The sequence below is a fragment of the Polypterus senegalus genome, chromosome 4 (genome assembly GCF_016835505.1).
Source record: "Polypterus senegalus isolate Bchr_013 chromosome 4, ASM1683550v1, whole genome shotgun sequence".
Taxonomy (NCBI): Eukaryota; Metazoa; Chordata; class Cladistia; order Polypteriformes; family Polypteridae; genus Polypterus; species Polypterus senegalus.
The window spans coordinates 74,153,139-74,179,088 of record NC_053157.1 but is presented as its reverse complement, the minus strand read 5'-3'; the positions used below and the strand labels follow the sequence as shown (position 1 = coordinate 74,179,088).

At 37.9% G+C, this 25,950-nt stretch overlaps 2 protein-coding genes across 4 annotated transcripts in view; one reads left to right on the top strand and one right to left on the bottom strand.

The window, feature by feature from the left end:
- Positions 1 to 21,919, bottom strand: part of paics (phosphoribosylaminoimidazole carboxylase, phosphoribosylaminoimidazole succinocarboxamide synthetase) — a 70,936-nt gene extending 49,017 nt beyond the window's left edge. The window contains exons 1-2 of one of the 2 annotated variants that reach the window (XM_039750898.1): positions 21,859 to 21,919; positions 13,316 to 13,414 (exon numbers count right to left, since the gene is read on the bottom strand). In XM_039750898.1, coding sequence (XP_039606832.1) covers positions 13,316 to 13,382 — 67 coding nt within the window. In that variant the 5' untranslated portion in view covers positions 13,383 to 13,414; positions 21,859 to 21,919. Of the gene's footprint in view, positions 1 to 13,315; positions 13,415 to 18,189; positions 18,605 to 21,858 lie in introns of those variants that run through there. The other variant, XM_039750896.1, reaches the window with a different exon arrangement.
- The window catches only part of ppat (phosphoribosyl pyrophosphate amidotransferase), a 70,842-nt gene that overhangs the window by 19,935 nt on the left and 24,957 nt on the right, over positions 1 to 25,950 (top strand). The window contains exons 1-2 of one of the 2 annotated variants that reach the window (XM_039750901.1): positions 18,834 to 18,930; positions 25,397 to 25,463. Coding sequence is in view for 1 of the 2 variants with exons in the window: in XM_039750900.1 (XP_039606834.1) it covers positions 25,397 to 25,463 (67 nt within the window). In the remaining variant the exon portion in view is untranslated. Of the gene's footprint in view, positions 1 to 18,833; positions 18,931 to 25,396; positions 25,464 to 25,950 lie in introns of those variants that run through there. The other variant, XM_039750900.1, reaches the window with a different exon arrangement.

The following is a 25,950-nucleotide window of genomic DNA, read 5'->3' as shown; positions in this document are numbered from 1 at the left end:
TAAGGCGGGTGGGGGAGTCACATCATCATCTCCCGTCCCATTCACCTCATTTCGCTCTGAGCTGAGCTCCGCAGCTAACGCAGTCTTACAGAAGTGACTTTGTGATGCTGCTACCAAATACTCACAGAAAAATCCACAAGTTAATACACACGCTGTCTGTAGAATTTCTCCACACTGAATCCTCCAGGCACTACTTACAAAAGGTTACATTGATAATCGTGTTACGTTATTTTTAAAATGTTTCCTTTTCTTAGCACAAGCACAGCTGAGAAGCTTCGATGCATGTGCTCCATAACGCATTAAAAAATAATGCATTTAATCACACTTTCAATTCCAAGCAAAGGGGAACTTCTGTCAATGCATGATTTCCTGGTACACCGATTACATTGATCAGCCCTTCCCGATTCATTTTACCCTCGCACCCCCTTGGTTTGAGAAGAAGTATGAAAAAATATGAGGTTAACAAAGAAAAACAGATCACCAATTGAATCTTTATGAATAATCGCTTCGCCATCAATAATTGTTTTGGTAAAGCCACACATAGTGTTATCCTCCTTCCATTTTATAAATTTTCCGCCACTAGCCATGATTAAATGAACGGTAAAAAAGTAAGAGTGAAGCGAGGGTGACTTATTCAGGCAGGCAGGAGACAGCTCAATAGCTCGAATTTGGATATAAGTAGGTTCTATTTAGTCCCCAGAAATATCTTTGGTAGGAATGGAAGTTGAATTTAGTCTTTAAATTTCTACAGTAAAGAAAGTTATGCAATGATGACTAAATTTAACTATATAAAGTCAAAACTTGAATATATAAAGTCAGTGCTGGAATATATAAAGTCAAAACTTGAATATATAAAGTCATTCTCAAATATATAAAGTCAAAATCTGAGTATATAAAGATGGCGTTGGAATATTTCGGAATATATAATGTAAGCGCTGGAATATATAAAGTCAAAACTTCAATATATAAAGTTAGCGTTGGAATATACAAAGTCAGCGCTGGAATATCCATCCATTTCCCAACCCGTTGAATCCGACCACAGGGTCACGGGGGTCTGCTGGAGCCAATCCCAGCCAACACTGGGCAAGGCAGGAACCAATCCTGGGCAGGGCACATGCATCATTTTCAAAACATTAACCGAACAGTGGTTTTTTTAATTTATTTTTCTGAATACGTTTTTGTTAACTTAGTTCAGTTCAGAGTCGTTTCAATTAATATATTTTGACTTTGACTTTATATATTCAGGAATGTGTTTATATACTCCGATGTTGACTTTATATAATCAGGAATGACTTTATAAATTCTGACGCTGACTTTATATATACAGTGGTGTGAAAAACCATTTGCCCCCTTCCTGATTTCTTATTCTTTTGCATGTTTGTCACACAAAATGTTTCTGATCATCAAACACATTTAACCATTAGTCAAATATAACACAAGTAAACACAAAATGCAGTTTTAAATTATGGTTTTATTATTTAGGGAGAAAAAAATCCAAACCTACATGGCCCTGTGTGAAAAAGTAATTGCCCCCTGCACCTAATAACTGGTTGGGCCACCCTTAGCAGCAATAACTGCAATCAAGCGTTTGCGATAACTTGCAATGAGTCTTTACAGCTCTGGAGGAATTTTGGCCCACTCATCTTTGCAGAATTGTTGTAATTCAGCTTTATTTGAGGGTTTTCTAGCATGAACCGCCTTTTTAAGGTCATGCCATAGCATCTCAATTGGATTCAGGTCAGGACTTTGACTAGGCCACTCCAAAGTCTTCATTTTGTTTTTCTTCAGCCATTCAGAGGTGGATTTGCTGGTGTGTTTTAGGCCATTGTCCTGTTGCAGCACCCAAGATCGCTTCAGCTTGAGTTGACGAACAGATGGCGGACATTCTCCTTCAGGATTTTTGGTAGACAGTAGAATTCATGGTTCCATCTATCACAGCAAGCCTTCCAGGTCCTGAAGCAGCAAAACAACCCCAGACCATCACACTACCACCACCATATTTTACTGTTGGTATGATGTTCTTTTTCTGAAATGCTGTGTTCCTTTTACGCCAGATGTAACGGGACATTTGCCTTCCAAAAAGTTCAACATTTGTCTCATCAGTCCACAAGGTATTTTCCCAAAAGTCTTGGCAATCATTGAGATGTTTCTTAGCAAAATTAAGACGAGCCCTAATGTTCTTTTTGCTTAATAGTGGTTTGCGTCTTGGAAATCTACTATGCAGGCCGTTTTTGCCCAGTCTCTTTCTTATGGTGGAGTCGTGAACACTGACCTTAATTGAGGCAAGTGAGGCCTGCAGTTCTTTAGACGTTGTCCTGGGGTCTTTTGTGACCTCTCGGATGAGTTGTCTCTGCGCTCTTGGGGTAATTTTGGTCGGCTGGCCACTCCTGGGAAGGTTCACCACTGTTCCATGTTTTTGCCATTTGTGGATAATGGCTCTCACTGTGGTTCACTGGAGTCCCAAAGCTTTAGAAATGGCTTTATAACCTTTACCAGACTGATAGATCTCAATTACTTCTGTTCTCATTTGTTCCTGAATTTCTTTGGATCTTGGCAAGATGTCTAGCTTTTGAGGTGCTTTTGGTCTACTTCTCTGTGTCAGGCAGTTCCTGATTTCTTGATTGAAACAGGTGTGGCAGTAATCAGGCCTGGTGGTGGCTATGGAAATTGAACTCGGGTGTGATACACCACAGTTAGGTTATTTTTTAACAAGGGGGCAATTACTTTTTCACACAGGGCCATGTAGGTTTGGATTTTTTTTTCTCCCTAAATAATAAAAACCATCATTTAAAAACTGCATTTTGTGTTTACTTGTGTTATATTTGACTAATGGTTAAATGTATTTGATGATCAGAAACATTTCGTGTGACAAAAAATGCAAAATCAGGAAGGGGGCAAATAGTTTTTCACACCACTGTATATTCAAGTTTTGACTTTATATATTCGAGAATGACTTTATATATTCAAGTTTTCACTTTATATATTCAGAAAGATGTTTTGACTTTATATATACCGACGCTGACTTAATGTATTCAAGTTTTGACTTTATATATTCCGACAGTGACTTTATATATACGGGAATGAGTTTATATATTCAAGTTTTGACTTTATATATTCTGACGCCGACTTATATATTCAGAAAATCAATGTACAGTATTTGCCTGTTTGGCACCCCATAGTATATGTGTGTGTGTGTATATATGTACACATGTACAGTATATGTATAGTACAGGCCAAAAGTTTGGACACACCTCCTCATTCAATGTGTTTTCTTTATTTTCATGACCATTTACATTGGTAGATTCTCACTGAAGGCATCAAAACTATGAAACGAACACATGTGGCGTTATGTACTTAACAAAAAAAGGTGAAATAACTAAAAACATGTTTTATATTCTAGTTTCTTCAAAATAGCCACCCTTTGCTCTGATTACTGCTTTGGCTATTATCACTTTTAGATGTTTACAACTTTCATTTGTTTATTCTCTTACTCAAGTACACTATTTCTTTTCATGTTTTTTGTCACTTGTGTATAGTCCCCTGTTAAAGTTCACAGGTGTGAAGGAGCAGTATGTGCAGAGTACTGCTTGAAGTGTATATACAGTGCATAAGCACAGGTACTTTGTGTGTAGATGTAGTAATGTAAGGAATGAGGATTTCTCAATCAGAAATTCAAGTGCTACTAAATACTTTTCTGTCCATTTTACAATGTGTCATGTCTTTCTTTTTTCCTGTCAAGCACACCTCCCGATCATCAGTCATCCGTCCACCCAGTTGGCTAGTGGTACTATTTGTGCGGCCTGTCAATCACTTCTGCTGCATGCTTCAATTGTATAAAGCATCTTCTCTATGGAGCATAGCGCATATATTGAAAGATAAAAAATATGTCAGCAATTTTTCTTTTTTCTATAATGTTCCCAAATTTATTTTAAAGATTTTGGCATATTTTAGTTTTTCTATTTGGGTTGGGAGGTGCTTTACCTCTATATATTGATATATCAAAATGTCCTTTCTTAGCAGATGCCTATTCGCTTAGATGTACTGTCCTGCTAAAATTTTAGCTTCTTAACTAAACAGGAAACAGATTTTGTTCATGAGCAAGTTAGTGAGTGAATAAATGAATGAGTTAGTCAACTTTGCATTATATAAACTTAGATACTTTTAAATATTGGCTTACACAACACTGATAAATTAACAAAGGCTTTACATTCATTCGTCAATTGTAATGAACACTTCTACTGATGTACATCAGTCCAAGCATATGTCCATTTTCTAACCAGTGTATACAGTTAAGGTTCACACTGGGGTGCAATTTACATGCATACACAGTTAGGCATATGGGATGTTGGAGGACTGCTGTTGCAAATAATGGTTGTAGCAAGTAAACATCAATGCAAGATTCAAAAGTGGCCATTTGATTTGTCTACTCTGGCATTGACACTAGTTGCTTTATTTGTTAATACCAAATTGAAACTTATTTAGTGCTTCAGTGCATCTCCCTATTGATATGACGTGTGCTATGTTAATAGAGATGCCTAATCACAGATGCGTACAGTTAATATGACAATAAAACCAGCAAACTTCATTGCCAAATAATAAATCTGCAAACACTGAATCTTGTCTTTTGAAGGCAAACTAATGTTCATTAGTATAACCTACTCACAGTTTCACAGTTATAAATTGACTACAGGTAATTACAGTCCAACTAATTTTCTAATTCTTGATTTGTAAACCGGCATAAGCAATAGCAAAGTCTGATCACTCATGTAAAAATCCTTGAAAATGGCAAAACAAAGATTGTTTGACGGGAGTTATGAAATAAAGGATTAATGTAAAACTGGTAGGTTTGATTTCACATTGGATGGGACAAATGTAAAAAAAAAATAAAAATGAAACCACCATGAATTTCTGACATTTGAGATTTGAGTTGATTTGACTAAATCTGTTAAATGTTACCTTTTAATATTTTTAACCAGCTAATGATGCAAATAAATCCTAAAAAAGCAAACCTAGCCGTTTTGTTCAATGACAAATCAAATTTTAAAAGCATGTTGTTTCAAACACAGCTTTAAAGAGTTAGTTTAAATGTAGATATATTATCTTGAAATTCAGTAGTTCAACAATGCATTTTTTAAATTTAGTGTGGATTTTAAATAGTACCCTTTTAAAAGAATATGTCAGAATATATTTATAATTCATACATGCTAAGAAAAAAATGTAAAGGAACATTTCAGATCTCATTGGGGAAAAAAATCATGCTGGATGTCTATACAGATATGGACTGGGTAATGTGTTAGGAATGAAAGGATGACACATCATTTGATGGAAATTAAAATGATCATCCTACAGAGGGCTGAATACAAAAGCGCCCTGAAAATCAAAATAAAAAAATGATGCGGCAGGCTAGCCCATTTTGCCGAAATTTCATTGCAGCAACTCAGAATCATACTTGGTAGTTTGTACGACCATCACATGCTTGTATGAATGCCTGACAACATCGGGGCATGCTCCTAATGAGATGACAGATGGTGTCCTGGGGGATCTCATTCCAAAATCTGAACCAGGTCATCACTAAACTCCTGGACAGTCTGAGGTGCAACCTGTTGGTGTCGGATGGACTGAAACGTAATATCCCAGAGGTGTTCTATTGGATTTAGGTCAGGCAAGCGTGGGGGCCAGTCGGTGGTATCAATTCCTTCATCCTCCAGGAACAGCTTGCATACTCTCGCCACATGAAGCCAGGCATTGTCGTGCAACAGGAGGAAACCAGGACCCACTGCACCAGCATAGGGTCTAACAGTGCTGTTGTCTAGCCTATAGAGGTTTGTGTGTCCCTCCATGGATATACCTCCCCAGACCATCATTGACCCACCACCAAACTGGTCATGCTAAATGGTGTTGCAGGCAGCACAACGTTCTCCACGGCTTCTCCAGACCCTTTCACGTCTGTCACGTGCTCAGGGTGAACCTGCTCTCCTCTGTGAAAAGCACAGGGCGCTAATGGTGGACCTGCCAATTCTGGTATTCCATGGCAAATTCCAATCAAGCTCCATGGTGCCGGACAGTGAGCACAGGGCCTACTAGAGGATGTTGGGCCCTCAGGCCACCCTCATTAAGTCTGTTTCTGATTCTTTGGTCAGAGACATTCACACCAGTGGCCAGCTGGAGGTCATTTTGTAGGGCTTTGGCAGTGCTCCTCCTGTTCCTTCTTGCCCAAAGGAGCAGATACCAATCTTGCTGATGGGTTAAGGACCTTCTACGGCCCTGTCCAGCTCTCCTAGCGTAATTATCTGTCTCCTGGGATCGTCTCTATGCCCTTGAGACTGTGCTGGGAGGCACAGCAAACCTTCTGGCAATGGCACGTATTGATGTGCCATCCTAGAGTGTTTGGGCTACCTGTGCAACCTCTGTAGGGTCCAAGTATCTCCTTATGCTACCAGTAGTGACACTGACCATAGCCAAATGCAAAACTAGTGAAAAAAAGTCAGAAAAGATGAGGAGGGAAAAATGTCAGTGGCCTCCACCTGTTAAACCATTCCTGTTTTGGGGGTCATCTCATTGTTGCCCCTCTAGTGCACATGTTGTGAATTTCATTAACACCAAAGCAGCTGAAACTGATTAACAATGTCCTCTGCTACTTAACTGACCAGATCGATATCCCAGAAGTTTTATTGATTTGATGCTATACACTGATTAAAAAGTGTTCCTAGTGTGTGTGTGTGTGTGTGTGTGTGTGTGTGTGTGTGTGTGTGTGTGTGTGTATATATATATATATATTGTGGAAGACTGCCGGCTTCGAGGCGTCCGCACCCCAGGCCGACAGGAGGAGCTCTCCGACAGCGGGATCGTGCCCGAGGTCCAGCAGGGCCTTATGGACTCTGTGGTGTTTATACACAGCCCTGCTGGATACCTTGTGCGCCACCAGGAGTCGCTGTGGGGGGACTTATGGGCTCTGTTGTGCCTTATGACCCGGGAGTACGTCACGGTCACGTGACAGGAAGGTATGGCGTGCTCCCGGGCTGAAGTAATAGACTGATTGCCCTGACCGGAAGGAATAAGGAACTGTGGACTGCTGGGACAGGAACACCTCCGGGTCAGGGGCTATAAAGGACGGTGCCTCAGTCCAGACACTGAGCTGAGCTGGGAGGTAGAGGAGCAAGTGTCTGGGCGAGGAGGAGAGTTTAGTGTGTGTTACGTAGAGTATTGGTTTATGAGTAGTGTGGAGGGTGCTTGGTGCACATTGTTATCAAACAATAAAGGGTCGTGGACTTTTACCTGGTGTCTGGAGTCATCCCTGAGGGTTCAAGGGTGCACTACTGCCCCCTACTGCCACAATATATATATATATATATATATATATATATATATATATATAATATATATATATATATATATATATAATATATATATATATAATATATTATATATATATATATATATATATATAATATATTATTTTTTTTTTTTTGAAGAGTGTCTACATAGTGATTTCATAACATATGCATAAGCATGAAATGACATTTAAGAAGAAATACTTGAATAGAAATGAACAGTTAACATCAGTATTTGGAAGATGTGGAACAAAATATCATTACTCTTTTTTTAAAAAAAAAAAATTACAGCACTGCACTTATTCAGAATTCCCTATAATTTACCTAACCTATGTATTGCCACATCAAAGTCCACACATTATGGGGGGTTCCTTGTTTTAATACAAGGCAGTTGCATCTACTTTATGAAACATCTATGTCATCTTGCAAATATTTTTATTATAAAATAATCAAATATTGATTCCTAAATAATAAGTATGTTATTCAGTAATCTATTTGTGTTTTATGAATCTGCATGTAGACACCCTTCAAGTAAACAGCTAAATTTATTCCCCTATTTGGACATTTAAAATAATCTTGAATTAGTCGAAAGTAAAGGCACAGCTGGAAGACTCGTGTCTTTCTGTGACTGTACGAGTTACACATACAGTTGCTTATGTGTAACATCACATTTCGTCAGTTTTCAAAAATATGTCTGTATACATCCTCCTTAGACAAAAAGGAAGCATTTTAAAATGAGCATCTAGAGCTGATGCTTGTTGACGGTGGCATTGGATGAATGGAACATAAAAGAAAAAGAACCATCCATCGTGACTGACAACACCAGTAATATGATTCGTATGGTGCAGCTCATGGAGATATTCACATCGGCTGTTTTGTGCACAAGCTCACTTTGGTATTGCAGGCTACCCTGAAAATTCCAACAATAGACTGCTTGCTTGGCCGGGGGAGGAGCGTTGAGAAGCAAAGTTTTTTGGACCTGCCAACACACAAACTTGTGTTTGATGAAGAAATGCAATGAAACATTCATTGGAAATACTAGAAAGGTTTTTGGAACAACAGCAAGTCATCTGAGCAGCTCTGCATACTGTATAGGCAGCAATGTTGCTCTCGCTGTGACTGGCATGCAGCGTGCTTGTCTGCAACACTATCATTTTTAATGTAGTGACATTTGATTGTCCCATAGGAATCTGATGCCCTGGATGTTCATCTGTTACAAGTTCTCTGCTGACCTAAGAGATGTGGTAATGTTTTGCTTAAGATCTTCATAAAGCCTAGGTATAATAACTTCATTCATTTGCTTTCTGGTTGGTATAGCATACCACAGTTAAAAAAAAATCTGTATCATTTGTGGAAAGCCATCGTTTTCAACAATGATGTAGAGTCTCATATTGTTACAGATAAAAACTGTTATAGATTTTTTTATTTTTTTTTTTTTTTTGGGTTACAATGCTTGGAGCTACCCATCATCTCCAATATGGATTGTTTAGGCTCTACTTATTAGAATGTCAACTGAGATTCCTTTTATGGTTTCTCAATTTTGTTGTGTTACAACAGTACTTAACTTCTGAGCTGCACAGTTTACATATGACTTTTATTCAGCCATTCAGTGGTGAGGTTTTGCATGATGGTCAGATATGCAAATAAGAATTTTACTGTATGTTTTTCATGTGACATTATTAATACTACTACAACTTTTACTACAGCTGTATCATTTCAAAACACTATCCTTAGATTACTCTTTAAATTGTTCAAGGTATACTATTGCCTAAGAAAAATATATACGTTTAGAAAACGTGTCTTACTCTTGAGCAGAGGTTTCCGAACTGGGTGTCACTACACCTTGGGGTGTCATGAAGGCAATGTTCTAATTTGTTTTAAATTTTCAAGTTCAGTTTTGACTTTCAATACAGAGCAAACATATCTATAGTACAGCTGTCAAATTAGCCAAAAAATAAGATACAAATAATCATATACTGTATATTGGAATACATTCAAAAATACCTTAAATATTATGGATGTTGCATATGTGTCTGTACTGTAAAAGCCTTTTTTATATGTGTTATTAATGTTTTGACCTTTTTGCTTATGATGCATCCTCAAACCATTACATGCTTATGACAAATGCACAATTGCTTACCATAAGCAGGTGAAGACTGCAGTCTTCAAAAGACAGTAGTTCAAATGGATTTTCCACACAAAAAAGTAATGTGACCAAAACATATTTCATACACAAATCACCTGGAGAAAGTCACTTTTGGTTGCTTAAACATGCTGAATGTAATCCAACAAAAAACATAGCTGATTAAGTCTATGGGACACAACCCGCAAACACCAAACCGATATTTTGTTACATGAAACGGCAGTTGAGTCCTGCTGGGAGGAGCTAGTGGTCAATAAATAACATATGGAACTAAACTGTTGTTTCTCTTTTTTCCTCTTTTTTACATTTACAGAAGATTGTGATACATTTGATCTTAATGCTTTTGTTTTCCATTGCGCCTTAGTTTTAGCCATTGTGTGTGAAGGAAATATTCACTTACAGTGTAGTCTGCATGTTGGCTGAGGTAACTAAATGAGCATTGCTAACATTATAAAAATCTATGTAAATTGCGACATTTATGATAAAATGAAAATCTAATATGTGCTACTTTATGAGACACTAGCAGAATACCCGCGCTTCGCAGCGGAGAAGTAGTGTGTTAAAGAAGGTACGAAAAAGAAAAGGAAAAATTTAAAAAATAATGTAACATGATTGTTAATGTAATTGTTTTGTCACTGTTATGAGTGTCGCTGTGATATATATATATATATAGCAAAATACCCGCTTCGCGATGTCATGTGTTAAAGAAGTTATGAAAAAGAAAAGGAAACATTTTAAATATAATGTAACATGATTGTCAAAGTAATTGTTTTGTGTATTTGGTGGCAGCGTCACAAAGTTATTTTCGTCTAGCTGCATCAGAAAATGTACCACGATGTCTGACATGCCTCCTTTTTACTGTTTTCTCACAGCTTGGATTGCTGCTGTCATATATATATATATATATATATATATATATATACACACACACATACATACATATATATATATATATGTATATATATATATATATATATATATATATATATATACATACATACATACATATATACATATACTTGTGTGTATGTTTGTATGTGTCTATATGTGTGTGTATAGCTTTGGTCACTGAGTGCAAGGGAAAAATAATAAAATATAGTCTATAAGTTATTAAACAGTAAAACATTAACGTTTCAAGAAGTACAGGTACATTGAGCACTACTGGAGTGGTTGTGGGTAAACTACATTTTAAAGACGGTGTAACACAACAGGTAAGTAACTAACAGCAGCTAAAATGTATATGGATCATCTCTCGGTAGTAGATCCCTTTTGAAAGCGCTACACGACGGCTGTGGTATAGAAATTACATTTTCTATGTGAGCGTTCAAATTTGTGCCTCTGGTAATGTGCCTTACCGCATTTAAAGAAAATTAGTTTTGTGTCCTCTGCAGTGTTAAGAGAAAGGCTTTGGTTTGGCATAAAAGGAAAAAGGTGTAAAGAAAGGAAAGTTGCCTTTTTCTTTTATATAGTATAGAGATGTGTTCGCTGGCGTTATGATCGCCTTTTGGGGACAGTCGCGTGGGTCTTGTGTAGACTGGTGAGGCGTCCCGCCATTAATCGGCTGTGATGGCACTGTCAGTCCTGCACTCGTGTGTGTGAATTCATAATCCGAGTTTAGGACCTCATAATCGTATACGTGCAAAAGAAAGTGTGAATCGCCTTAATATTATTTTGCCGTGGTGTAGAAAAGGGGTCCTGTGTTTGCACTTGTCTGGGCTATAGCGCAGGGGGAGGATGAAAAAAATTAAAAGTGCTCACTTTGACTTAAAGCAGAAGCGCAGTCAGCGTCTCAAAGGCCGGCAGAGCTATGCAAGCGCGCTGGCTGCTCGACTTTTGCTGGGCAGGAGACCCCTTTTGTACACACGCTTCATGATATCAAAAGTCTCAGCGCTCTTTGGAGGTAATTCATATATTATATATATATCAAAATACCCGCCTACAGCGGAGAAGTAGTGTGTTAAAGAAGTAATGAAAAAGAAAAGGAAACATTTTAATAATAACGTAACATGATTGACATTGTCATGAGTGTTGCTGTCATATATATGCCTGCCTAAATAAGTCACGCTCGCTTTGCTCTTACTTTATTTACCGTTCATTTAATCATGGCTAATGGCGGAAAAATTATAAAATGGAAGGAGGATGGCTTTACCAAAACAATTATTGATGGCGAACGATTATTCATAAAGCTTGAATTGGTGATCTGTTTTTCTGTGTTAACCTCATATTTTTTCATACTTCTTCTCAAACTAAGGTGGTGCGAGGGTAAAATGAATCGGGATGCTGATCAATGTAATCGGTGTACCAGGAAATCATGCATTGACAAAAGCTCCCTTTGCTTGTAATGCAAAGTGTGATTAAATGCATTATTTTTTAGCGCGTTATGGAGCACATGCATCAAAGCTTCTCAGCTGTGCTTGTGCTAAGAAAAGGAAAGATTTTAAAAATAACGTAACACATTGTCAATGTAACCTTTTGTAAGTAGTGCCTGGAGGATTCAGTGTGGAGAAACTCTAGAGAGCGTGTGTATTAACTTGTGGATTTTTCTGTGAGTATTTGGTGGCAGTCTGACGAAGTTGCTTCGGAAGACGGCGTTAGCTGCAGAGCTCAGCTCAGAGTGAAATGGGATGAATGGGCGGGGAGATGATGACGTGACTCCCCCACCCACCTTAACTGTCAATCCCCCACAAACACAGTCTCTCGGTATTTGCATAAGCATACCCCTTCACCTACAATTTTAACTTAGTTACAAAGTGATCAAAACTCGTTTATATCCTCGTCCTCTCATTAAACTTGTATCCCGCATTACCTGTGGGCATGTGAAGCCAGCGTAGCCTGTCTATGAACTTAATTTAAAGTTTAGGTTTATACCTTGCTTTCTTTCCGAGGTAGCAGCACTCATGAATATGGTATTATATGTCACTCGCTCGCTTCTTATTGTTTCGCTGCCTTCTCAATTATATAATGCATGTTTTCTTAAGCGCTTTTTGGAGGTCTTCCTGGTTTTCTACGCACTGCGTTGACAGTCAGTTCACGTGATTACATGGGAGGCGTGATGATGTCACACGAAACTCCGCCCCCCCACGTCATTGCAGCTCGACTCCATTACAGTTAATGGATAAAAATACCTTCCAGTTATGACCATTAGGCATAGAATTTCGAAATGAAACCTGCCCAACTTTTGTAAGTAAGCTGTAAGGAATGAGCCTGCCAAATTTCAGCCTTCTACCTACACGGGAAGTTGGAGAATTAGTGATGAGTCAGTGAGTGAGTGAGTGAGTGAGTGAGTGAGTGAGTGAGGGCTTTGCCTTTTATTAGTATAGATTAAAATACAGAAAGTTTACAAATCATTAATGAAGAAATGTAAATTAACAAATTTGTCCACACATCAAAGAAATTTGTAAAACTCACTGTCATGTATGAATCATTAAATACAAACTTTTTAATGAGAAATTTTCTATAAAGTAAATGCAAAGGTTTCTACTCCCCTTCTAAAGTCACCCTACATATGTAATTATGCTGGAAAGTTAAACAGAAACTTGGAAGATCTTGGATTGGAAAGTTTTGGGGTTTTTTTTTTCTAACAAACTGTGCACACCGTTAAAAAAGTGTTCACAATATCCAGACTGTTTCAATATTTTAATTATTGCTGCTTTTCATGATAAAAAATATAATTAGCCTTTAAATGTCAATTTATATTTCAAAGTTTTCCTAGTAGGTACATTTATTGTCTTAACATATTGCCTAATTGAGCAACTTGCTGGTACAGCATGAGAGTTGATAAACAAAATTAGTTGAAGTCAGTGCTTAGTCAAAGATCATACTTTTTCGTTATAACAATTACCTTTTTCTGAAGTTTTTACTTTGGTTTTTGTTGGTGATATAATTGGATCTTCAGATGTTGTGCTCATGTCATCATCCTCTAAGGCCACACATATCTCTCCTGTGTAAATAATATTAACAAGTCATATTTATTCCTAATTAATTTTCTCTTTTAAAATGTTGATCCAGTAAGAAAATACATTTTTAACAGTATAAAATCCTCTGACCCCAACTTACTGTATATAAGTAGCAAAGATTTACTTTGCCAACAGCATTGTTATATACAGCAACAAAATTGATTTTATATAGCACATTTGTGTAAATAAAACTTGTACCAAGACATTTTCAGGGTAATCTACGATAGTTTCCATATTTCTACATTTGAAGGGCTTAAAAATTAAGTGGCTTGCTCACTGATGATTGAGTATAGAACTAGGAAATTTAGCCATTTGACCACACTACCTGTTACAAGCCAATTAAATGGGACAGCATACAGTGAGTACATTTTAAACATATTGAGCGTTAATACTTAAAACACTAAATTGTGTTTTAATGGAAATAATTTTTTAAAATGAGATTTGTGATCCAAATATGCACCAGATAGACCATAACCAAACAATCAAGTTAAGTTCAAGGGTTGCTTGGGAATTGAAGTGGGTCTTTTGTTATTATAGAGCTCCAGTACTAGATCAAATTTCACATTCATAATATTCTTCAAAAAATTCACAAAGCATGTGATTTCCTTCATTAATCCTGCCATAATCCTTGCTACCACCACATTACCACAAAGAGAATAAAGTACATCACCAAAAACCAGTGGATTGATACTTGTTTGATCAAACCCGAAGAAGAATTAGAGAGAGCATTGGAAATAAAACTTCTCCTGCATTTTTTTTTTTTTTTTGGAGGAATATGTAGTTTATTAGAATCTGTTTGTGTTTCTTCTTGCAGGTTATTCATTATTTTATCAGTGTACTGTTTTATACAAGTAGTTTGAATGGATGAGGGTATATATATATATATATATATATATACAGTAATCCCTCCTCGATCGCGGATTTTAACCCATCGCGGGGGTTCTGGAACGTAACCCCCGCGAAGTAGAAACCATATGTTTGTATGGTTATTTTTATATATTTTAAGCCCATATAATCTCTCCTACACTGTTTATAAATATTCTCCGCACAGTTATACAGTAAATCCTCGTTTATTGTGGTTAATCCGTTCCAGACTCTACCGCGATAAATGAATTTCCACGAAGTAGGATTCTTTATTTATAACTCTAATATTTTCACAGTTAAGAGCATAGAAAACCTGTTTATGACCTTCTAAATACATTTTTTAACATTATTAGATCCCTCTGAAATAACACCCTTTAGTCAAAAGTTTAAACTGTGCTCCATGACAAGACAGAGATGTCAGTTCTGTCTCACAATTAAAAGAATGCAAACATATCTTCCTTTTCAAAGGAGTGCGCGTCAGGAGCAGAGAATATTAGAGAGAGAGAGAGAGAAAAGCAAACAATCAAAAATCAATAGGGCTGTTTGGGCTTTTAATTATGCGAAGCGCCGCGATAAAGCGGCCGCAAGGAAAGGAGCAATGTGAAGGTAGTCTTTCAGCATTTTTAAGAGGAGTGTCCATATCCTCTGTGCAAACAGCCCCTTTGCTCACACCCCTCCGTCAGGAGCAGAGAATGTCAGAGAGAGTGAGAGAGACGGAGAAAAGCATCCATCCATCCATCCATTTTCCAACCCGCTGAATTCGAACACAGGGTCACGAGGGTCTGCTGGAGCCAATCCCAGCCAACACAGGGCACAAGGCAGGAACCAATCCCGGGCAGGGTGCCAACCCACCGAAGGACACACACAAACACACCCACACACCAAGCACACACTAGGGCCAGTTTAGAATCCACCTAACCTGCATGTCTTTGGACTGTGGGAGGAAACCGGAGCACCCGGAGGAAACCCACGCAGACACGGGGAGAACATGTAAACTCCACGCAGGGAGGACCTGGGAAGCGAACCCGGGTCTCCTAACTGCGAGGCAGTAGCGATACCACTACGCCACCGCGCCGCACCAGAGAAAAGCAAACAATCAAAAATCAATATGTGCTGTTAGAACATTTAAGTGTACGAAGCACTGTGCGGGAAGCATATCGTATATCATTGAGGAGTTTTATTTAATATGTAATACGTGCTCTAAATGGGTAGCTTCTCAGCCATCCGCCAATAGCGTCCCTTGTATGAAATCAACTGGGCAAACAAACTGAGGAAGCATGTACCATAAATTAAAAGACCCATTGTCCGCAGAAATCCACGAACCAGCAAAAAATCTGTGATATATATTTAAATATGCTTACATTTAAAATCTGCGATAGAGTGAAGCCGCGAAAGTCGAAGCGCGATATAGCAAGGCATCACTTTGTGTGTGTGTGTGTGTATATGTGTATATATGTATACTTGTATATTATAATATGTATTTGTGTGTGTTGTTTTTTTTTTTTTTGATTGGGTTGATTTTTCATCTATCAACATATTGTTCACCTGGCTATATCATTGTATGATGAGAAATTGTAACCAACCCCCACCACTTTATTGGTAAAATCAATCATAATATCCAGCATTTAATTCAGGATTAATATAAAATTAATTTACCCTGTGCTCTGTCTAACACCGTGTCCTTCCTTAAACCCTCTGCTGTGAGGATTGGCTGCGACTTCTAGAACCCTAATTATAAGGGTAAGATGTTAAAATGCTGATTGCATAGTTAACCTGATCAGTACCTTCACATACAATAAAGGAAGCTCTTCTTTTGCAAATTTGTACTAAAGCTGTTATAACAGGAATATACCACACTGCTTTGGTAATTGAGAAGCAGGATGACCAGAGATTAGCAACACAGGGTTCGTTTCATCCTTGCAGCCAAGGGGTATATCTGTCGCCCTCCCTCTCTGATATCCCGATTCCTTGCTTTTTGTTCACCTTCCTTCAGAGGGCTGGGTGGCGGAGAGACTTTGTAAAATACTAGTAATCAGTTCATTACTTATATTTTATTGAAGAAAAAATAAAGATCACAATAAAAAAAAAAAAACCCTTGCTTAATTTTTGAGATATATATACTAGGCTTTGCAACCTGCTTGCATCGCTTGCCAACCCACCATGCCTGTGCTACACGCTAGCCACTTTGCGGTTCTCTTACTCGCATATGGGGATGCGGATGTACAATTTAAACAGATTTTTATTTTCATGGGAACTGTTACGAATTATTCATTGCGTAATAAGATTCCTTTCTGTTTGGCTTTGAAATTAACACGCAAATACTTTTTAAACTTACACTTTTACTGTAAAACTTCATTAAAAACATTTCTTTTACTTAAATTTTCATCAACATCGCATTTAATTTTGATTTTGTGTTTGGACTGTCATCGTGACAACGCAACGTATAACTGGCCATGATTGAATCTCGTTTCTTTCTCTCTATTAAATAAACCAACTTTTTTCGAATGTTTGGCTCTGAGATTTGTTAATTGTCTTTTCAAAAGCTATTGTAACAGTAAATTGTTAATGTTTTAATACGAATGGCATATCAAGATCTTCTTTGTTGTGTAATGTTATCTGCGGAAGATGTACTACATTACCTTTCTTGGATTCTACAGTAATTTGTGCGGTGGAAGACTGAACAGCATTAACGGTTGTAGATATTCTTCGGGATATTGTAAATTGATGTTTTAATCTTCTGCATGATCACCACCAACTGTTTCAGCATAGATTTAACTAATTTGCCATGTAATCAACATCTTTATTAATTCATTTGACTTCATCATTTCTCGGTGCTTAGATTGCCCGTGTACTCATTTTTCCTGTTGATAACCGTTGGAAACTTTTAAAATTTATAAGAGCTGAGAGAACAGAAACTGTTTGTCAAAAGCACTCACACGAATGAGAGGTGAGATTACCATGTGGATGGTTGAGAGGGGGGCGTTACTTGAAAAAATCTCATGGCCAAAGACTCATCCTGGGGGACTTGAAAAAATCTTCCAAAAAGTCTTGTCTCGTCGCAGAGTAAATAACACAAGATAAAATTAGAAAATTTTCATGTGTTTATTCTGCATACTACACGCTTGTTTTTTGTACCTGTTTATCCTATTTGTGATCATGGCAGGGTGGGGTGTGTGTGGTTGGCAGAGCCTCTCTAGGCAACATCAACTATCTGACACAAAGTGACTCAACACTGGCCTGCAAAGTGTATTGTGTGTTTATTGAACATATACCTTATATATAATAGTAATAGCTAAATGATAAAGAAATTTATGCTGCAGTAATCGTTCATGTCTGACATTCCATATCTCTGATTATTTTTTTGATGTGCTGTTGCTTCTGTCTGCAGGCAGGCCTGAAGTATGTAGAGCAACCTATTGAGCAGCTGCTAAAGAGACTTATTCATATGTTCTTTTTATTAACATAATTTATTCTGGATAGTTAGAAGGCAGTTACTAGTATGTCTCGTTTTGTGTTGCATAAAACAGGCCAGTGTGAAACAGGATGGACTTTGAGCTAACTTCAGATTCGCACATGCCCACCTTTCACCAGCCTTCCTCTTGATAGAGATGGTGGTGGGGGGGTAATCCTTCTGCCTGACTAAAGACTGTCTGTCTGTGTTTAAACTATGAAAATGTCCTTTTAATGCAGCTAAAACATGGAAATAAACCTACACAAAACTGCAATTTCCATGTCTACTGATGTTGTGACATAAATGGAATAAAATGTGGAATACTTTCTGATTGCTAGGATTGCATGTATTCATATTAGTAACATGAGTTTCTTATACACTGAAGTTTTATCATGACATGAGTTAACTGTGTGATATGATAAATGGCAATTTACATTATATTACCTGCATTGAGCATGTCCGTACTGGACTGGGTTTCTTCTTCACAGTTTTTGGTGAGAGAGTCTGAACACCTAGCATTCTCCTCTTCTGTAGGGTGTGACACAACTTCAGAGGTTAAGATGGCATCAAGCTCTTGAAAAAACTTCATGGTTTTTCCCAAGTCACCAGAGTTGTGGGCATACTTGACTGTTCTGTATTCATATTTCAGGTTTTTATATTTTGCCCTGCACTGTTTCCAATCCCTAAACACTCCAAACTCCTGCAGCCTGTTTGAAATGTAGATGAACATTGCTTTGTTTCTGGTGGCACCAAGAAGGTAGTTCTGTACATTTTTCTCTGACCAGACATTTAGAAGAGCTTTAACCTCGTCTTCAGTCCAATGCTTCCCTGCTCCACACTCCATGTTCAAAATAACCTGGAAATAATTCACTGCCTCCCCAGTGACATCTAGTTTCCTAGGCAACCAGATGGCTGGTTGGCACTACACACCCACGCAGACAAAAAGAGCTTGTTTACTGGCTTAAGCTGCAATGAGTGGGAGGGAGCTTATGTAACCGGAGAAGCAGCCTCCCAAGCAGGCTGCAATGCAGAAACAATCCAAATAAGGCAACTCTGAAAAAAAAATGCTTTCGTGAGCACTCTTGCTATATATCTGATCTGCTCGCACAGTGAAAGGTAACGCAGCTCTCATTTGTCCTTCTTTAAAACAGACCTGCAGTGAGCTACTTTCATATTCTTCAAAAGGTATGTGTTTTCTTAGAGTTGAGTATATCAATAATAGATTCAGTCTTTTCTGTATTACTGGTGCAGTCACCTAAATCATTCTTTGATTCAGATAATTTCTGAGATTCTGCTGGCTTCCTCTGATAGGCTGACTATAAATATTAAGCATATACTAGTATTTTAAGTTAGCTTATTGGCATATTTTGTTAAAAGCAAGCCATTGTAATAAGCCAGGGAAATTGAGAGGTGGTAATTTCAACATTTAGAATACTTCTAATAACAATCATTTTTTTTTTCATATTTTGAACAAAGAATATACAGCTTTTAATACTGTATCTTCAAGAATTTTTAACATTATTTCATTGCATGTGTTTAAATATTATTCTATTAAAGTTATGCTTAAAATTGATGTGCATTTCATGAACAGTTTAGTAATAAATCATAGGCAAAATGTTCACTTTCATATGATATGGGTTCTTTGAGATTATTAGCACATCATTAGGGGCCAACGATTTCCTTTTCCCTTGTTTATTGTAAACTTTTCAGTGATTTGATAAATCTCCTATAGACTGAGTGGTTAATTAAGTAGATTCACTATGGTCAGTTATTGGATTCACTTCCTTAAATGTTGCTAAATTTGGGTTGTTTGTTTTTTTTTTTTTAAATACCTACCATGGCCATAACATGGGTGGGAGAGCAGCACAGTGGTTACTGCTGTAACCTTTACAGCTCTAGGAGTCTAGTCACTGTTTTTGGAGTTTGCACGCGTCCATGTGTCGTTGTGTGTCATGTATGGGTAGAGTTATTTCCAAGTAGAGGATTAGTGTGGCGGCAGTGCAGTGAAGTGGTCTGCCGTCTCCTCTTGACACACATATAAATGTTTAAATATTTTCATAAAATGACCCACAACAATGTAAAATTAGTGGATCAACAGTTACTTGCCAAAAGTTATTGGAGATTAACTTGAACAAAGCTTGCTATTGGGGAAAAATGGCAGAGATAGGGAGAATTTACTAAAGTGGATGTGAGAAAAGAAAAAGGAAGCAAAATGGGGCAATGCAAATGTAGAGTTTTTTGAAAGGTTTCTTGTAAAAACAAGTGATGAGGAAAAGTACACTGGTGATAACCTTCATAACAAGGATGTTCATGAGATTCCTAATCATGCCAACAGCATTTTCTACAACTGTACACTCCAGCTGTTCTTGCTACTCCCTGCCTCCACCACTCACTTCTTGAGACAGCATTGTCTATAGGTACTGAATGATGTGCTTGTTTGCTTTATTGTCGAGTTTAAATTGGCCTGAAGGCAGTAACTGTGATTGTGTTGGCAGTCCAATTTGTAAGGGTTTGTCTTCATCTTCATGTAACACTGAACTGAACTAAGCAAGTTTGCAAAATGAAAAATGGATAGGCTACCAGATCCTACCTTTGTGTGACACTTCATTAAATAACACTGTACAAATCCCAGCTAAATAAGGCATGCATATGTGAACATTCTGTGTTCGTGTTAAATGCAATTAAGCTTGATATGTGTCAAATGTAAAGACACAAATGCTATATTTTCTTGGCCTGATATTCGCTATTACTGCTTTTGGCATCACTTTAGATTAGGTGTCTGTAAATTACGCTGTACCTACCATGTAATTACCTTGTATTTACTGTGTAACACAATGTAATGCCGTGTTTAAGCACTCGATTGGAATTGTTATTCCTATTGTCACAAGAATGAGTCAGAGACCTCATAAAGAGTTGGGGCAGCCACCCGTATATTATTTTTTCGGCTGTAAAAGTTGTTTTTACAGTAGCACTATGTGCCTAGATCAGAATCCAAAACAGAACTGCCCGCATTGAGGCAAGATAGCAGTTTTAACACCCCTGAAGGGAAATGACGTCATTGGTGCAGGAACTGGGAGTGGCGTCCTCATGCCCGGAAGTGACCTCATCTTCGGGGCTGGAAACAGTCAGTACACTCCACCGCCCCCTGGTCTGGCGTAGAATTACTATTGTTTAGGCCCTTCAGCTGTTGCGCACGTGTGTGAGTCTATGTATAATATAAAAATTGTGAGTGAGACACATCTTTGCATAATTTTTAAAAGTATCAAATGTGCTTAATTACATAGTGACCTGAAGATGCATCTGTGCTGCTAAGTAAAGGATGACTACATGACAGCTCTGTCTAATAAGCAAGCTGATTATTCTTTCTGTAAAGAAGTAAACATGATCTTTGTTAGCAATCATTATTTGTTGTAATTATGAAATGCAGTACATAACCTGGTGACATCATCTTAGAATATAACTGGTGCAGAGCCGACTCCTTTCCAATACATTAAAAACACTTTCTGACTTTCTATGTCAGCCTGTGTTATATAAGACTTCAGCCATTAGGCATAGTCACTTTTCATAATCTTCTATTCTGCCTGGTAATACAGGATAACTGGCACTGGTGTCACTAGGTGTATGAACAGTTTACATCCACCAGTCATAAAGCTACTGAACAATCACTTATACTGAGAACTGCAGGAATATTTCCTATGCATCCCAACTGATGTTGCATTAAATATATTCGGTTGTATTCACTGTCTCAACATTGTCTGCTGTTGGTATTGTAACTGCTGAAAGTCAGTAGGAGACATGCAACTAAGAATTTCATTGTATAGAACTTACATGCTAGTATGTTTAAATATATACATAATTTGCTCAAAAACAATAATGGTGAAATAACTCATGTATAGTGCTTTGTGATTTACCTATAATCTTAACATTTACATTTACGGTTGAGTGAACGCTGGCGGGACTAGAATATTGATTTTGCTAAGACTAGTGATTTTAAAGGTATTTCTTTTTCCATATTGCTGACATCTCTGCGTGGCTATATATGCTATATACTATATACTATATGCTGTGTCTGCATTTAGCTTCAGCCTAACCTCCGTTTCGTTTGAAACTTACCGGTTTATTCTCTGCACGTCTGAGCTGCTTGCGGCCTCCTCGCCTACAATGTGGACTGTTAGGATTTTTGCTTGGTTGTTTGTTTGGAGTCTTCTGTCGCTCGTTATTCAACCTGCGACTGGCATCCTCCAGTACCCAGCTGCTGAGCTGCTTCGACTGCGTCTTCTCCAGTCTGTGCCTTTGCTGTCGGTGCTATATTTCGACCTGGACGTCATACTTCTCCCTCGTCGGAGATTCCGAACGGACGCCTCGAAAGAAATTAACTCTTTTTGGTCTGATTTTCGGCACCCTCCACATAACACAGATAGGAACGCTGACCATAGCGTGTTGGCCAGCTTATCTCAGTCGACTACCACCACTGTCAAATGCGACAGCAACATTGTCAGCTTTGGTCTATTGAACATCCGCTCACTTACGAGCAAGGGACATCTCATTCAGGATCTCCTCATTGACCGTAAGTTTGACTTTCTCTGTTTAACTGAGACTTGGCAGCAACCTCAAGACTTTTCACAACTTAATGAATGCACCCCCTTGGGGTTTGTTTACACTTGTCAACCCCGTGCATCTGGCCATGGAGGAGGTGTCGCGATAATTTATCGCGAGAAGTGGAAAGTCCTGCCGTTGCCTGCCCCTGCTGTTAGCTCTTTTGAATCGACTGTATGTCAATTGTCTGGGCCAGTTCCAACCATTATTGCAACTGTCTACCTTGCATATTCAAATAGGCGTAATTCTGGGAGGATTTGGGGCGTTACATAATGCGCGTGCACGAGCGTTAGTTTTCACGCTGGTCGGGATTTATGTAGCGGAAGAACGTGGAAGTTGGAGTACGCACAGATTCCTGCATCTGGATTTTTCTGTGCCTAAGCACATTTCGGCTTTTGTGCTTACGCCATGTTATAGTGCGAGTTCTACGCACGGTGTTATACATGAGGCCCCTGGTCTCATATTATGACACTTGTCTTAATGGTATTCTTAATTCTCTGGCTCCGCTAAAAACCAGATCTGTTTCTTTTTCCTTTTCTGCCCCCTGGTTTACGCCTGAACTTCGGCTTCTGAAAGCTAAAGGCAGGCAACTTGAAAGGTTGTTTAAAAAAAACAGACTCTTTGTCCACAAAGAGATGTATAAAAATCATCTACTCTATTACAAGGATTGTATAGCTCAAACCAAATCTAATTATTACACTCAGTTAATTACTAGTAATACAGGTAACACCAAGTCTTTGTTTTCTTTACTTAATAATGTTACACAGCCTCCAGACTCTTTACCATCTCACCTTCACTCAACTGCCTTCTGTAATTCTCTTATGTCTTTTTTCAATGAGAAAATCCAAAAGATAAATCAGCACCTTGGTCCAGATCCTTTCTGTATTTCTTTTGAACTACACTCACCTATCCACTCTTTCTCTTCTTTCCAGCTTCCCACTTCCTCTGAAATCTCAGATCTCATCTGCAAATCCAACTCATCTACTTGTCAGCTGGACCCCCTGCCTACAGTTTTGGTTAAAGCCTGCCTCCCCTCTCTAGTCCCTCTTATTTCTGCCATCATTCACTCTTCTCTTACTACTGGTATTATTCCTTCATCTTTCAAAACTGCTGCTATAACCCCAATATTAAAAACCTAGTTGTGATCCTACTAATTTCAATAATTTTCGCCCCATTTCTAACTTGCCCTTTATCTCCAAAATTCTTGAAAAAATAGTAGCTATCCAACTTCACACCCACTTGTCTCACAATAATCTATATAAGAAGTTCCAGTCTGGTTTTCGCCCCCTTCATAGTACAGAAACAGCACTTGTTAAAATTACTAATGATCTCCTTATGGCTGCTGATTCTGGTCTAATCACTATTCTCATCCTTCTTGATCTGAGTGCGGCCTTTGATACTATTTGTCATACCACTCTCCTTAATAGATTATCTTTGATTGGCATTACTCACACTCCACTTGATTGGTTTAGATCTTACCTTTCAGGCCGCACTCAGTTCATACAGCTTAAAACTTTCACATCCCAACCCACGCTGTTACTTCTGGTGTGCCCCAAGGCTCTGTCCTGGGGCCTCTTCTTTTTATTATTTACCTTCTTCCCCTTGGCAATATTTTTCGCAAATATAACATTAATTTTCACAGTTATGCTGATGACACCCAGCTCTACCTTGCTGGTAAACCCACCTCCTCTTTTCCACCACCCTCACTTATTGATTGCATTTCTGAAATTAAATCCTGGTTTTCTTCAAATTTTCTTAAATTAAACAGTGACAAAACTGAGGTTCTCCTCATTGGTTCAAAATCATCATTATCCAAAACCAATAATCTTTCTTTTATTTTTGATAACTCTGTTGTTTCCCCATCATCTCAGGTCAAGAGTCTGGGTGTCATCCTCGACAGTACTCTATCTTTCCAATGTCACATTAATAACATCACCCGGTCTGCTTACTTCCACTTACGTAATATTAATCGCATTCGTCCCTCCCTCACTCCTCATACTACTGCCATTCTTGTTCATAGTCTTGTCACTTCTCGGCTGAACTACTGCAATTCACTCCTCTTTGGTCTCCCTAATAAATCTCTTCACAAGCTTCAGTTAGTCCAGAATTCTGCAGCACGTATCATCACTGGAATCCCATCTTTTCACCATATTACTCCGGTCTTGCAGCAGCTTCATTGGCTCCCGATCAAGTTTCGTATTGATTTTAAGATTCTGCTACTAACTTTTAAGGCCATCCATAACCTCGCACCTCCATATCTGTCTGACCTTCTACATGTTGCCATTCCATCCCGTCCCCTTAGATCCTCTTCCTCCACCCATCTGACCGTTCCTCCCTCCCAAGCACTGGAACTCATTACCTGCGGATCTCCGAAATATCAAATCATATTCATCTTTCAAATGTAAACTTAAAACACATTTGTTTAAAATGGCTTTTTCTTCTTCCTCCTAATTATAGTGGTTTTGTTTGGTTTTAATTTTTAGATTTTCTGATGTTTTAAGTTGTTTATAATTGTGTTTTGTATTTATTTATTTATTTATTTATTGTTTGTTCAGTGTCCTTGAGTTCTCTGAAAGGCGCCTTGTATAAGTAAAATGTATTATTATTATTATTATTATTAATGTGTTTTTGCAGACTTTTGTGATAGAGATTGATAGAGTATTCATCTTAATTACAGAATTGTGTGATAATGTTCACAATGAAATGGACTATATAAAGTGACTGTAATTTCACTCTTCAGTCTGTACAAAATACTTTTGGTTAGTGTTCACTGTCAAGGACCCTATGCAAACTGAAGACTAATAATAACCTTGCTATACAAAAGACTCTACATAGAGTGCGATATTTTCTTAATTGCTATTTTGCAGTACTTTCTGGAGGTGAGCATTCCAAAAGGGACTATATACAATAATTGTTTGCTCTACTACTCTTTATGCTTTGCACAGTTCTTTATTTTATATAGGTTAATCATTGATAGTATCTTATATTACTTAGCCCCCAGTCAAACTTACTTGCAGGTTTTTAAGTTTAATTTTATTTTTCGATATTTCATCAGAGGTCAAGAAAGTGCTGGAATTGTAACAAGTGATGGAGCTGCCAAGCCAGTTTACTCAGTGCACAAGGTAGGCTGCTGTTATATTCAAATTTCTTATCAAATACTTTATTTTGGAACTGCAGCAGAGTTATAATTTCATTTGAGGGTAGAGAGCCAACAGTAGAATAATTCCTATGAATAAAATATGGGTGTTTTTTTTTTTTGTTTAGTGACATAGGAGCACAGTTGTAAATAGTTGATTTACATTTAGAATTAGAGTGGTACATCACCCTTTATTACCACCTTGAAATACATAGATCTCTGTTTAATTTTATTTTGAGGTGCCTCCAGTAAGGAGTTTTATATGTTCAATTATATGTGTTTTTAGTTTCTTCTAGGATTACCAACAGTTCAAAGACATGCTGGTGTTATTAAATTAGCCATGTAGAGATGTGTGACTCTAATAGTGTGGACTTCTGTCCATGGTTGGAGCTTGCCTTATACCTGTTGAGGCCGTATCAGCAACATCCATCCATCCATTATCCAACCCGCTATATCTTAACACAAGGTCACGG